Below are 15,789 nucleotides of genomic sequence, written 5' to 3' on the forward strand. Positions count from 1 at the left end.
ATATGGGGGAACCTTTGTCTTTTTTACGTAAGCATATCTGTGGTACTGTGTGTGTATGCATACTAGTTCGTGTGTACCTCTGCGTGTATGCGCGTGTCAGCATGTCTGCACTCTCACGCCCGTGCATGCACGAGTGCGAGTGCATTGAAAGCATCTCCATTTCGATAAGTCCGTGTGTGCGTACGTGCGCGTCGGAACGCACACACGCGTGCACTTATACGCGTGCGCGCTTGCATGCGTGCGTGTGTGTGCACGTCTCGTGCGTCTACGACACCACGCCTGCAAGCGCGCGCACGCTTTTTCCCCCGGCGCCGGCCTCCCCGGCGCACTCCGAGCGAGCGAGCGAGAGTTTAAAGTGGATAACGAGCGCCCGGACGTGGCGGGCATCGATCGGCCCCGCGGGCCGCGGAGACGAACGGTGTTCGGGGGGTCCTCACGGGCTCGGCCGCGGGTCCATCCCAGGCGTAACTAAACGCCGCCGGTGATGGGTGAGCTGGGAGAGAGCGAGAGTGTGGGCGGGCGAGCAGGCGGGCGGGCGGGCGAGCGTTCCCAGTTATAGGTCAGCGATGAATTCCGTGCACTGTGCCGAGCGCGATGGATTACGGCGCACCCGATGATTTTACTTAATGGCCACACAATGGGGCACGCGAGTCAAAAGCCTGGCTCGGCGACTAATAGCGCCCTGTCATGCCGAGTCACATCGCTGCTGCTGCCGTCCGTTGCCGCCCGTCTCGACATAGGTTTGATTCCCACTGCGCGGGTGCCTGTTGATTGTACATTCATATGCGGCGTTATTTGAACCACCGGGATTTCCAGCCGGCGTGGAAGAGGAGGCCAGCAATAGCGGGAGGCCCCTGCCGCCGGCAATGGCATGAGCAGGCAATTGCATGGGCTGCACCTCTTCATCTATTTATTTATCTCTTTAACTTTGCCCGTGAGCACGGCCTGACTGAGCGCGAGAGCCTCGGGGAGTGCCAAGACTCTTCGCGAAGAGAGTCCTGCGTTTGGATGTTTGGCTCATCCCCATGACCGAGTGTTTGGCTTCCTCCGTGGGAGGAAACCGGAGTTACCTCGGGAAAGCCCGCACGTACGAAGGGGCTCTAGCATTCTGAGCTCTGCACAGATGGACACGAGAATCCACTGCCGTACTGCCGCCTGCAGGCCGCTCGGTGGCTCAAGCCCCCCAGCATCCGGGATTGGCAGGCGGGCAGTGGCATTCCGTCATGTTGGTGAACCACCCTTGGACCCATTCGATCTCTGCACGATCCACCGACCCTCGCCTCCAAAGCAGACTTCCCGGGGGGGTGAAACACAATTGTAAGTGGTGCTTATTTCACAGTGGCAATGTGAATGTAATTCCGTCGAACGTCGCTTACATAATTCCAATTATTCCTGACCCTGGGTTGGCTCCGCAGTGCTGGATTGCCAGACATGCATCAACTGAAACTAAACTCTAAACTATTTTTTTTTATTTTACCAGGTAAGATCCACTGAGCTCTACAGCTCTTTTTCAGAAGCGACCTGGCCACAAATGATAGCTCAACGAAGCGGCTTGTCACGTGGGGAATGTATTGCAGTCAAATACTCTTCTGAATGCATGTTGATTCTAAATGTGGAGGGGGAAAAAACGGAGAGGGCCCGGACAAAAAATCCACTGTGACCACGCTGAGAGAGACAGGAAAACTCCAAATATACATGCCTCAGGGTAGGGATTGAACGCACGACCTCCTGCGTACCAGGCGAGCACTCCCGACACGATCGTCAAGAGCGAGCCACTGCGCAGGAGCGTCATAGCCCGAAGCTCAAACGTGAAAGAAAATAAAGACCACGAGCTATTTAGCAAAAAAATAAAAAAATACATAAACTATATTCTTGGTTCTTTCGGTAAAGTCACGTAGAAGGGAAATAATAAAATAATAAAAATATAAAACAATAAAAATTCTCACGACGTTTCAACTGCAATACAAGCAATTATCATTAGGTGTGAAATCCACAGCAATAAAATTTGAAAAGTTTTTTCTTTTTCAAATTCTTTTCAAATTTTCTTGCCGTGGATTTCACACCTGATGACGGCTGCTTGTGTTGCAGTCGAATCGTCGTGAGAATTTTTATTGTTTTATATTTATATTATTTTATTATTTCTCTTCTACGTGACTTTACCGAAATAACCAATAATATGAATCCCTGCAGTCACGAAATCTTTAAATAAACAAATACATAAACTGTCCCTATATACATACCGGAATTGAGGTCTTCCCCCAGCAACGAATCGCAATCGCATCTCGCCGGGCGACTCACGGGGCTGTCGTCGAGACCGAGAGAATCAATCACGAGTCACAGCCGGCCCAGTCGTGCGGACGGGGGTCAATCTTCTTCTCAACTCAACTTTTTTCTGGAGCGAACTGAAGCCCCATTAGGCTGTGCCCTCCACCACCCCGTCACGTTTGCCCTTGTCGAGTCGAGCAAAAGTACAGCTCGTGTTAATGCGTACGCTTTCGCGACCTATATTATTATTCACGTTTTTCTTGGGTCGGATCGCGTAAATGTGTCGTAAACCCACCTCCACCCACCGGAGACAGCCAATGAGTAAGGGTTGTGACGTGAACAAAACGTATCGCTGATGTTAACTGATTTTTTTTTATATCATGCCAACTGAAAACTACAAAATAAGCGACAAGAATATTTTTTTTGAGCATGGGGGTAGAAAAAATCCAGTCAGTGTTTATTTTGTCAGGGGTCATAGGTCACAGCATAGCTTTTTATTAACACCACAGTTGCACTGGGTCATTGGGGTCAGGATGAGCGCTCACCCCTACTTAGTGACGAGGACAGACAGCACTCGAAGGCTGGCGCTGTGACCAACACGGCGGACCGCGGGCAAACGATTTTTCTCACGGCGTACATTTACGTTGATGATCCGCACAACCACCACCACCACTCAGCAGCAGCAGCAGACATCTCTGCCCCCTCATCTCTGCCTCATCCCAGCGAAGACTGCGAACGTCACGGCGCCCCGGCCTGAATGTGCCTGAAAATGTCACCCAGCCACACATTTGCTCTCGAGGCTCGGTGCAGACAAGACAAAGATCCCTGCTCCCACCCCCCCGCCACCCCCGGAGTAGCCTTCATCGACTGTAAGGGCAAGTGCCGGACCGGTACGGATACACAATCCGTCACCGACGGTTGTCGCGAGCGCGAATCGAATGTGGCTCGCCGGGGTTCCTGGCGCGGCGCGCTAACCACTGCGCCACTGCTCCCCCACTCGCGCGCACACACACAGAGACAGACGCACACACACACACAGACACAAAGACGCACACACACACAGACAAAAAGGCGCAAACACACACAGACACAAAGACGCACACACACAGACACAAAGACGCACACACACACAGACACAAAGACGCACACACACACAGACACAAAGACGCACACACACAGACACAAAGACGCACACACACAGACAAAAAAACGCACACACAGACAAAAAGACGCACACACAGACACAAAGACGCACACACACACAGACACAAAGACGCACAAACACACAGACACAAAGACGCACACGCACACACACAAAGACGCACACACACACAGACACAAAGACGCACACACACACAGACACAAAGATGCACACACGCAAAGAGACAAAGACGCACACAGACACAAACACAGACAAGAGACGGAGAGACGGGGGGCGGGGGGATAGAGCCAAGCCTCAAACGGCCGTGGATTACGGAAGCTGTTGTGTGGAGGAGATAAGTGGCATAGCCGTGTAAACCCGAGGCCACGGGGAGGCGTGCGTGGGAGGAGGCGAGCGCACCCCCGGGGGACCCCCTTTTCAAACCCCCTTCCCGTCAAACACGAGAGGGGACGAGGAGGAGTAGGGGGGGGGCTTCCTGTCCAGACGGGTCCCGGTGGAGCATCGCCGCGGAGTCGCGGGGTAATGGATCAGCGGCCGAGCACGGACTCCAAATCCCCGCACAAATTGAGCGCCGTGCCGGTGCGGGGAGGGTGAGGAGTTGGGGGGGGGGCGGTCAGGGAGGTATGAAGGAGGCGGCCGGACGGACAGTCGGGAGGTGGTGTCGGCAAGGTGAGTGGGGCAGCGAGAACGAGTCGGCCTTTCCGCCGCGCAGGTTATTCGCGGGTGGTGCCACGTGGTACTCGGCGCGCGACGTCCGACGTTCCGCTCCACGTGCTGCCGGCAACTTGTTCCGGGAAACTAAAATTTCGTGACCAGCCAAGCGCGTCGCGCCACTCCGACCCCCCCCCTCATCAACCCCCCCACCCCCACCCCCCCCCCCGCACAGGAGAACGACCGATTTCGAGCGGCGTGTCTGACGTTCTGCTCCCGGCATGTGGAGCGAAACGTCGGGCATCACGCGCGCGATTGGCCGTTCTCATCTGTTGCTCATCCGTCACGGATGGTCGGCGCCTTCCCCCTCATCTGCCGCACGTGTTTGTGTGCGCGGGTCGCCCCCCTTGTCAATCCACCGCCGGATGAGGGTCTCTCTCTCGATGCCGTGCGGGTCGTGGGGGTTGTTTGACCGTGGCGAAGATGCGGAGCGCACAGGTGTGGCAGCAGAGTGCACCACAGCAATGCTGGACTGACCATCCGCTGCCCACAATGTAGCCCCCGGTCTAGGACAACCCGCGCCCACTGCCGGATTATCCTCGGTGCAAAAGTAGCTACATATGTAGCTGCTGCATATGTAGCTGCTACATATGTAGCTACTACATATGTAGCTGCTACATATGATGTAGCTACGGGCCCCGCACTTTCAAGAGCCCCGCGCTAAATGCTTTCAAGCTATCAATTCCGGTTCAGTGATTCTGCACTTGCTCTATTACTATAGTACTATACTGCCTTCAACTTTTATGAACGACTGGGTGTTTAAGGTTAGCCATTTGTCGTATTATCTAGCTGTATAGGAAATAAAAAAATACTTTACTAGGCAAGTAAAAAATGTGCGTGTTTTAATATTTTCTGTTTTTTTAGGGCCCCTTTATAAGATATGCTACAGGCCCCACACTAGATTAACCCGGCACTGCCCGTGCCTGGTCCTTGCCCATCAAAGCATGGGCCAGGCTCAAACCTGCTGAGCTGAGATCGGATGATGGCGGTGGTGTTGGTGGACGTTGGAATGAAGGTGGTTGAGGACAACGATGTTGATCATGATGGAGGTGGAGATGATAATGATGATGATGGTGATGGTAGTGGTGGTGGTGGTGGAGATGGTGAGAATTATGATGATAGTGATGACAGTGGTGATGATGGTGAAGGCTACAATAATGATGAACGTGCTAATGATGATGGTAGATATTATGCTGATGCTAGTGGTGATCATGGTGACTGTAACAATGATGATGGTGATGATGATCATGGTGGTAACCGTGATGATGATGATGACGGGCCTAGGGGTGTAGACTTCAAAAGTGACAATGATGACATTGACGATGATGTTGACGACGACGATCGTGACGACGGTGGTGGTGGTGGGTGCGAGGCGAGCAGGCTCTCTCCGCGCGTGCACTCCCTGCGGGGAGACGGAGCGGGCGTGACGAGCGTGGCGGGTCACGTGGCGCTGCTGGTGGCCGGGTGTCGCGACGGCACCGTGCGCCTCTGGGACTTCTCCGCACCGCAGTGACCTCGGTGAGGACCTCGCTCCGTCGTCACGCAGAACGTGCAGACCGCCCCCCCCCCCACCACCACCACCTTACCCCCCCCCCCACTCCCCACCGTGTAGTCTACGTAGACTCGTGGGGCAGGCACCCGTGAAGGGTCGGCACGGCGCACGAGGGAGATTGTTTTGGCTGGAGCCTCGCTCTCATCTACGTCCTTCCTTGAAGCCGAGTCGACCTAGGGGAGGCACACTCACGCTGCACCGGCAATGACGACGACGGCGATGACGACGATGATGAAGATTACAGCGACGAAGAGGGCGATGACGACGATGGCGACGATGCCGATGATGATGATGACGGTGACGATGATGATGATTACAGCGACGAAGAGGGCGATGATGACGATGCCGATGATGACGACAATGATGACGATGATGACGACGATGCCGATGATGATGACGCAATGATGATGATGACGATGATGACGACGATGCCGATGATGACGACAATGATAATAATGACGATGATGACGGCGATGACGACGATGATGATGACGGCGATGATGACGACGACGGCGATGACGACGATGATGAAGATTACAGCGACGAAGAGGGCGATGACGACGATGTCGACGATGCCGATGATGATGACGACGATGACGATGATGACGATGATGACGACGACGACGACGATGATGATGATGACGGTGATGATGACGGCGATGATGATGACGATGACGATGATGACGACGATGACGATGATGACGATGACGACGATGATGATGACGATGATGACGGCGATGATGACGATGACGGCGATGATGACGATGACGACGATGACGACGCCGCGTCTTAATAAGACGCTCCCTCCCTCCACCACTGCCACACTTGAGCGGTCTTCACGCAAGCCCCCGAAAATCAACGCCTATTTATAGGTTCCGAAGAAGCTTCCTGAGCGAGCTCGCGGTATTAACGGCCAAGTAGGCAGAAACCATTTAAAACGCACGGCAGCCGGACCATGAATCTTTAATGACCAGGAAAAAAATGTCAAGGGAACCATAAAAACGGCTGCTGTTACGATAGTAAGCAAGGAAAATAAATATACACGGTTTTTTTTGTGGGTGGGGGAGGGCGCGGGGGCGGGGGGGAAGAATGCGATACTCTATAAATTAATTACGTCGGTTAAGGGCCCAACGTCGCGTCACTGCTGGATGAAGACCACCCACCACATGCCGCACGTCGGGCGCGATGATTGCTCCGTGGGTGGAGGGGGGGGAGGGGTGGAAGGGGGCATGCGACGCCCAGGATCGGTTTAGATATCGCTCGCCACTGATGTTAGCCGTCGCTGGGAATCGAACCCTGTTGGTCGACTGCGTTCGTGGCTCAAAAGCCCCGGGGACCACAGCACCCGCCTCACGTCTGCCGTCAAACTCCGGTGACGAGATGTTGACTACCTCGCCTGGTATGCGGGAGGTCGTGGGTTCGATCCCGACCCTGACGCCTGCTGCTGTATATTTGGAGTTTGCGTGTCTCTCACCCCGTGGTCGCGTTTAGATTGATAATCCAATTTTTTTGGGTTAAATCGCTTAGAAATGTAAATGTGTCGTTAAAACCCGCCACCACCCGACACAGCCAATTAGTACGGTTTATCACGTAAACAGAACGTGTTAATTTGTTAGTAGTAGAGCACACCGGTGTGTTGGAGAGCAAAGCCACAACATTTACAATCTGAGTACGACGTTTCGCCAGTAATTACAACCAGCATTATCAGGCGACAGCCAGACTTGTGGAGAAATCCTCCTGTTTCGCTCCTTTGATTATTTGGCTGCGATAAATTCCCCCATCATAAGCCACTGCGTTGAGCTCTCATGCGTGGAGAGGTCGCTTCTGAAAAAGAGCTGTATAGCTAAGTGGGCCTTACCTGGCCAAATTAAAAAAAATAGTTTTATAGATCTGGCACTGCCAGATTTTCCATCAATTCGGTCCCACGAAGGACGGCCAAGGTAAGGCCACAATCACGTATCCATCCATTTAGTACGTACGCACGTGTACTTTTACACACCCCCCCCCCTCCCCACCTGCGTACGTACGCCTGACGCACCCCCCCCCCCCCGCCCCAAATCCTATAAAACGGCCGATATTCAATCCATGCAGAAACGATCAAGGATTAATAATATTAACTTGTTTAAGCAAACAAATAGTCCACACCGCTGGACTATCTAACTCTTTTAAAGGCCAATGTAGACAAATTATTATCGAGGCTCCACCCCCCCCCCCCCCGTTTCCTATGCGTACGTACATTGTGTCAGTAGACCCCCCATACGCAAGCGTACGCATTTGGGTTAACCCCCCTCCTTGAGTACGTACTAAATGGATGGCCCCTAAGTACGTATGCTGAACGTCTTTAGCACCGTACACAGCTAACCGTGCGAATCGAGCAGCTCTAAAAGAAATGAGTTTTCGATTTAAAATTAAAATGACGCCGGCCGTGCAGGAGGGTGCCGTTCGCAGGCGGTCACGGGGTGCCGACGCTTCCTTTATTTTCACGGTGAAGGACGCTGAGCCCTGGGCCTCCACGTCGGAGGAAGTGCGCAGAAAATCACTAACATACAGCTTGCGTGCGTGCGTGCGTGTGTGCGTTTAACTTCTTTCGCTCCATACGCAGCCAGCCGCTGCCAAAGAGGGAAAAATTAAGAACCTGGCAATCGTTCACTGCGATATTCCCTGCGAAGGAATATTTCTACACAACCGCTGTGTCAGTGAATATAAAGGGGCACTGGAATAAAAAAAAAATACATATACCATCAGGAGGCATTACTTTTATTGTGTCGCACAAATCTCCCGCATTGCGCTGCTTGCCAGGACCAGAAATCACATCTCAGTCTCTCGTGCCAAAACCCGACGGGGGGAAAAAAAAAACCCAATAAAAGGAAATTTAATTCACGGCGCGCACTCACACACGGATAATTAATCTTTAAAATTGTCAATTTTGTTGAATCGCACAGCTGTTAACATCAGTTCGGGGTGACAACGCGAGGTTACCATCACACATGCGCTTTGTTAATCTCTCGCGATAATTAAATAACTTCATTAATATGAAAAGCGCGGAGGGCCAGGACGCGTTACGGACACTCCGTGGAGACGTCTGGGTGACAGGAGCCCCCCCCCCCTCCCCGGCGCTTTACCCTCCAGAGCCACTCGCCGGATCTCACGGCGGCGCCAGATCGTACCGGTAGATCTGTGCGACGTTTCGATTCACGTACCATTTGTTGTCCTGCTCCCCGCACCTCCGATGTAGAAGAAATTTAACGTGCATACATGGGGGGGGGGGGGGGTTAGCATTCGAGCAGGATGCACGATACACAAAGGCAAACCAAACCATAATAATACGTGCTGCTTGCTGGAAGCTTCTTCGGCCACCGAATTGTATTGTTTCCCGTGTGCAGCACCCCACCATCTTAGGGAATGGCCCGCGGAAGAAGATATCGCAGAACTGCTTGTGAAACTCCCCCGAGTGACCTTTGTCATCCACGCCATTTTTTGTTGTCGATTTTGTTTAAACCGCCGCGCCTGCATCATCGTAGGGGTATAATTCGGGAACTCCCTGGCAAAATGCAGCAGCAGCAGCAGCGGCTCAATAAGAAGGTGCCAGCCACCACCCGGGACGGGTAATATACGCTGGATTACGAAGAATAAAAATAACACACCAGAGGAGCGCATTTTCGCATCCGATAAAATGAAAAAGGCGATCCTGAATTAAGCTCCCAGCACGTGCAGTGAAACTCGGGATGGGCTAGCACATGGGACCAGCACGAATACGGAGGTCCGCCGGCTTGCTCCGGCACGTGCAGCGAAACGTCGGACGTCGCGCCGAGCGACGGCGCGCAGGTTACGACCGCGAGCGAGAACCTGGCGACGTGCTGCCAACGCGCGTCTCGGCACACGCTGCAAATGAAATGCGCGTGCGGCATCTCCTTAGGGAAGCGCGGTGGCAAGACTTGCGACGGATTTATGCGACGCGTTATTGGCACGTCAGCTTGCGGCGGGGGGTGGGGGGGGGGGATAAGGGAGGGGTGTTGAGTGAAGTCATCCGTGAGCAGAATTGAGAACTCCCCGACCGAGGCACATGTAATTGTTTACTGATATAAAGAAGACTAAAAGTGGTAGTCTATGGATTTGTCAACCCACGGGTGGGTGAAGGCTGCTCCCCCCCCCCCCCCACCTACGCCGAGTCGATTTGCGCGGTGGTTGTTCGACCACACCTCGGCAAGGCCGGTCGGTGCGGGCTGGTGGGTTGCAGGCTCAGGGGCGATGACCGGTCCGGATCTCATTCGCTACCGACGCGTTCGCCGTGGCCGAGCACCGAGCTCCAATTTGCCTCGGTTGGTCTGCAGCGCGCGCGCGCACCCGGTTCACCGCTGCGCCCATGTACGCGTCAATTTGTTCACCGCCCTGTCTCTGCTATTAAAGTTGTAGTTCACCGGCGACCCCCTCTCTGGCGTGAGAAACGCGAGGGCCCCGACGCAGGTCTCGCCAGAGGTAATCACCGACGGCGGCGCGCGGGCGGGTGGCTGCGCGATGATGAAGCGGAGCGCGTGCGCCTCCACAGACCGCCGGCGTCGTGAGAGCCGCTGGTGGCAGCCAGCGGCGTGCCAGGCCTCTCACCCTTCGCGCCTCCCCCCCCTCGCCCCCCTCGCCCCCCCTCACCTCCTCCCCTTCTCGCCCCCCCCTCGCCTCCTCCCTCCCACTCGCCCCCCTCCCCCCCCTCTCACCTTCTTTCCCCCCCCTCGCCCCCCCCTAACCTCCTCCTCCCCCCCCTCGCCCCTCCCTCACCTCCTCCCCGCCCTCGCCCCCCCTCGCCTCCCCCACCTCACCTTCTTCCCCCCCCCCTCGCCCCCCCCTAACCTCCTCCTCACCTCCTCCTCCCCCCCCTCGCCCCTCCCTCACCTCCTCCCCACCCTCGCCCCCCCCTAACCTCTTCCCCGCCCTCGCCCCCCCCCTCACCTCCCCCCCCCCTCACCTCCTCCCTCCCCCCCTCGCTCCCCCTCGCCTCCTCTCCCCCTCGTCCCCCCCTCACCTCCCCCCCCACACCTCCTCCTCCCCCCCCTCGCCCCCCCTAACCTCCTCCCCCCCCCCTCACCCCCCCTCCCCTCCCCCCCTCGCCCCCCCGCCCCCCGGGCTGGACTCACACGAAGCCCCCCCCCCCCCACCCTCTCGCAGCCCCCCGGGGGGAGGCGGCCTCGCGTGCCGCAGCCCCCGAGGTTTGTTTCCCCCTCGGGCTGTGCGCGGACGAGGAGGCGGCAGTCGGGGATTTGCATTTGCGGCTACAAAACACTGTCCAGTATTAGTACAGGGTGGTCCAGATGTCTCGTGACCCCCCCCCCCCCCCCCCCCCAATTAATACTCTAAAAACTGAACGTGTTTTTTTTTAAGTAAGGTTTATTTAAATCAGAAATTAATATGCGAAAGGTGAGGAGAAATCGCGAGGGGTCAATTAATTGGTGGGGGGGGGGGGTCACAAGACATCTGGGCCACACCGCACAGCATCCCATAGCCGGCTGGGCTGGGCTGGGCTGGGGCGGGCTGCAGGTGAAGGTCTGAACAGCGACAGAGCAGGATAGCCACAGCGCACATGCGGCACCGGGGTGGAGGCGGTTAATTGGTCACGTCGGACACGCTACGGTCGGATATGCTACGTTGTAGCGTGTGTCTATATATTCTTTTGTTTGTTATTTCAAGCCCGAGAGCACGTCAATCGCCGAGATGGAGCGGTGAAATCAGCTCGTGTGCAGGGGCGAGACGGATTGCTGTTTCGCGAGATGATGGCACGACCTGCCATCGCCACCCCCATCACTACCTCCACCACCACATTCTCTGCTCCCATGCATCCACCTCCCAGCACCATCACCACCTCTGCCTTTCTCGACACACACTCATCCACCTCGACACACACACACCACCTCTACACACACACACATCACCTCTACACACACACACCACATCTACACACACACACCACATCTACACACACACACCACATCTACACACACACCACCTCTACCACCTCGGTCACCACTACCACCTCTCTCTACAAAGACAAATATCCCTCGTATAGCCTTAACAGACTGTTTGGGCAAGTGCTGTTAGCGAGTAGCACCTATGAAGGCCGGCACGGCACACGAGGAGGTGGGTAGCACCACGCCCGGCCGCCTTTGTATTCCCGGTGGCGATCTTTACACACTGCACCAGGTACTCATTTGAGGCTGAGTCGACCTATGGGAGGCTCAGGATTGCTTCGGATAATCGTCACTGGTGTTGGCCGTGAGCAGGATTCGAACTCGGGTCGCCCGCTTCGTAGCGCAGCGTAGCGCTAACCGCGACACCGCACTACCGCTCCCCACTCATCCATCTGCACACAACGCCACAACCACCACATTTTACAACACCCACTAATTCACCTCAGCCACCATCACCACGCCGGGCTGTGGATTCATTCGCTGCCCTCCCCTCTACCACCGTCTCCCCCCCCGCCCCCTTCTCCCAACACGCATGACGCTGGGTCAGAGGTGACTCGCATGTTGCTGGAGGGCCCTCAAAATCCTATAAGCAGCACGTGGTTCATTTTCTCCGGGGTTTATTCTACCCGATGCTGTTACAATTACGGGCTCCCCAGGGGTCACTTAATTTCACCTCGAATTCAAACAGTGACGGATCAACGGGGCAATCGAAATCAACTCCAAAATGCGTAACAGCTATCCGGGCTTTGTTTCAGCCACGCCGCAAATCTAATCGCCGCCGCCAATTTTCCCGGCGAGCGTAAACGGGGCGCAGCCGATCATCGCTTTGTGTCCGCGCGTTGTTATTTGCCAGACGCTGATGCTTACGGATGAATCCGTGCCCTGGGCATCATCGTTCCGCATCAGGCCGCCGCGTTCCCCGCGCGCTCCGCCCGAAATGAGATCGACTAATGGGGGCGGCCCGGCACCAGGTGACGAGTCGTTGGACCCGCGCGGAATCGTAATCAGCGTCTCGTGCGCTGCAGGACGTGGGGGGGGGGGGGGGGGGGGGCGGTGGGGGGGGGGGCGGTGGGGGGGGGGGGCAACCCGTGGCTCCGAAGCCGCATGCGGCTGTGCGAAGAAAAAAAATGACTTTATACGCTTCTTTACACTCGAAGTGTATTCCATCACCTATATTGCTTACTTAAGACAAAATGCGCTTGTCACCTGCTGTACATCCTGCTGCGTTTGTGTACGTCGATGCCACCGCCGGCCATCCAGATGTCGGCGGATCGATTCGTTCTTCCGGCGCGGCAGTTGGAAACACGGAGGAGAGGTTTCCTTCAATGTGCCTCGCCGCCGTCTGTCCCCGCAGTACGAATGGGTTCCCCAGAGTCGGTCGGTCGGTTAGTCAGTCGCTCGGCAGGCAGGCAGACAGGCAGGCCTGCCACGTGCGGATTTTCGCAACTCTTGCACGATGTCTGCCCCCCAATGTGGAAAAGTAGGCCAAATACGCTGTAGAAGGGGTCTCTAGTGCCCTCCCCCCCCCCATTCTAGTGGAGGCCCTTCTGCCAGCAGTGGCATGAGCAACCAAAACAAAGGTCGCCCATATAGCCTTAAGCAGAATTTTTGGGGCGAGTGCTGTTAGCGAGTAGCACCTATGAAGGATGGTACCACCACCACCACAAAGTCTGCCACCACCAACCTAACCGCCACCGCTAACACCACCACCACGATGCCACTGCGACCATCACCACCAGCAACACCGCCAACCACCGTCACCACGACCATCGCCACAACCGTCACCACGAGCGCGCGTGTCAACGTTATCAATCACGGCGGCCGCGGCGTGGGCCCCACGCTAATGGGCCGTGACGATCGCGTAACGCGTAATTATGTTGGCCCTCCCGTCGCGCGGGAACGGCGCTCACGCGAGACCGGCCCCCCTTCACCCCCCCCGCGGGGAACTCCATAGGGGGTGGGGGGGGGGCAGCATGGTGGTAGTGCCAACCCAATGGTGGCCCGAAACTAAAATGTAGAATTTTTGCTATAAACTCCCGGCATTGAGACGATGGAAGAGAGGCAGAGAAAGAGATTCGTAGATCCGTCGAGGTGAGAAATGTCGACGAGGCAGGAGGGTGGCATGAGACAAGAAGCGATGACAGTGATTGGATTCATTTCAATCGTTACTCCGCTCGTTACGTTTATTAGGATTCCAATTCGTGATGATATGTTGTGCACACCTATAATTTTTTATCAATTTTTCTGAACGCGGGGCCTCTTCGTACGTTTAGAGCCCTGAGCTTTTGCTCGGTTCGCTTGATGCCCTCTGAATTAGCCGAGCTCATGGAGTCCACAGTTTGCTTGTGGGGGACTCCACATGGCAGTCAGTATACGCTTTGATTTTCTTAAAAAACTCATTTCCTCCTGCGGAGGGAGCTAGTAGGAAGGTTGGGTTGCTCGGTCAATGGCCAGGGTCAACGGCGGCGTGGTGTATTCCGCAAATATGCACGACTGTGAGGGCGGGCACAAGCCGGCGTGAGTAGGTTAAACGTTGAGTTTTATAAGGGCACCACGGGGTGACCAGCCCCTCCCCACCCAGCCCTACCCTCCCCACCCTCCCCACCCAGCCTCTCCCCACCCTCCCCACCCAGCCCCACCCTCCCCACCCAGCCCCTCCCTCCCCACCCAACCCCTCCCTGCACGACGGACACAATAATCCCCTGTGGGCTGGTGTAACCAGGAGGTTCCTACCAGTAAAAAATGTGGTTACAACGTTATCGAGGACAAAGAGCGCTACAACGAATCGGCGTTCTGCGAGGTCGCGCTAAGCGGGGACTGCCCGTGCACTACTCGCTTCCCAGAGGGCAGACTTGTGCGGGAGTTGCGCCACCGTCGCTCTGGAGGAGGGGAGATGCGACTGGCCGATGTTCGGTCGCCGCGTCGATGTCACGCGTCGTGATTTCTCGCCTAACAACAGAGCGGGGCCCCCCGCGTGAAAGCTGCCGTCCTGCCGTCTTCCCCTCCTTGGCAGCGGCGAGCGCTGCGGTGACCGCACGGCGTGGACGAGGCCCGATTTTGTCGGGGGAACTAAATAAAAACAACCCCGTCAACAGTTTTTTTTCGTCTGTCGCTGCATCACTGCTGCGTCAGTCGGTTGGGTCACATTTGCTCCCATCTGTTGTGACGGATGATCTAAGACAAGAGGAACCCAACGATGCAAGCAGTTCTTCAGGATATGACGGTGGTTTTGTTGTTGCAGAATGTTTGTTTTTCCGCGTGTTTGGGTGCCGTTTAAAAACTGACGCTTCAGAGTGCTTCCTCGACGCGGAGGTGGTGGGGGGGTGGTAATCTGGCTGCAGTGCAAGACGTGGCTTCAAGTCTGTTTGCGACTTTGGCTGAAATTCAAAAAATATATAATTGTTTATACCTGCAAAGTTTTAGTTTTGTACTTGTAAAACCAATGTATTCAACGTTTTTTTTTACCAACTCGATCATATGTCGCGTATTTGTTTTCATCGCGTCATATACGTCGCATTGCTTTAAAACTGAAAAACGGAATGGATGTAATGAATTCATTTTTTTTATCATGATGATGATGATAAAATTTCACATCGCCGGTCAGGGGCGAAAACAACTCTGCTCGTGTTTAAGGTTTCTCAGTCCAGGCGCTCTTCGTGGGTGTTGGGAATTGCGTACGGATTGATGCCGATGGCGATGAAAGAGACACTCAGAAAATCACACACACACATGAAGAAAAATTTGAAGACGAAGAGAAAGCCACCCTCACCCCCCCCCATCGCCCAACCCCCATTGGCCATAACAGACTGTTGGGACAAGTGCTGTTAGCGAGCGCCTATGGACGCCAACACAAACAGGCACATACAGACATTCACTTGGTTACATATACATACAGGCAAGAATACAGATAAGTGGCCATATCGGCAGACAGACAGACACAGACACACACAGACACGGTACAAAGACACACGTGGATACACAAACAGGAGGACGAAGTAGATAGGCCAGGTGAACATACAGACAAGAGATTCACAGACACACGCACAACGGAAGGGAACACACAGACACACACACACACCGCCAGGGACACACAGTCACACACACACACCGACAGAGACACACAGATACACACACACCGACAGAGA

The 15,789-nt window shown here is 55.2% G+C and overlaps 1 protein-coding gene across 1 annotated transcript in view; it reads left to right on the forward strand.

Moving 5' to 3' along the window:
• The window catches only part of LOC133350219 (F-box/WD repeat-containing protein 7-like), a 109,728-nt gene extending 94,393 nt beyond the window's left edge, over positions 1-15,335 (forward strand). The window contains exons 16-17 of the mRNA XM_061564325.1: positions 5,519-5,656; positions 14,604-15,335. Coding sequence (XP_061420309.1) covers positions 5,519-5,651 — 133 coding nt within the window. The 3' untranslated portion in view covers positions 5,652-5,656; positions 14,604-15,335. The remainder of the gene's footprint in view (positions 1-5,518; positions 5,657-14,603) is intronic.
• Positions 15,336-15,789: the final 454 nt, after the last annotated feature.

This window comes from Lethenteron reissneri, chromosome 33, assembly GCF_015708825.2.
Source record: "Lethenteron reissneri isolate LAM-NWPU_2019-01 chromosome 33, ASM1570882v1, whole genome shotgun sequence".
Lineage (NCBI taxonomy): Eukaryota > Metazoa > Chordata > Hyperoartia > Petromyzontiformes > Petromyzontidae > Lethenteron > Lethenteron reissneri.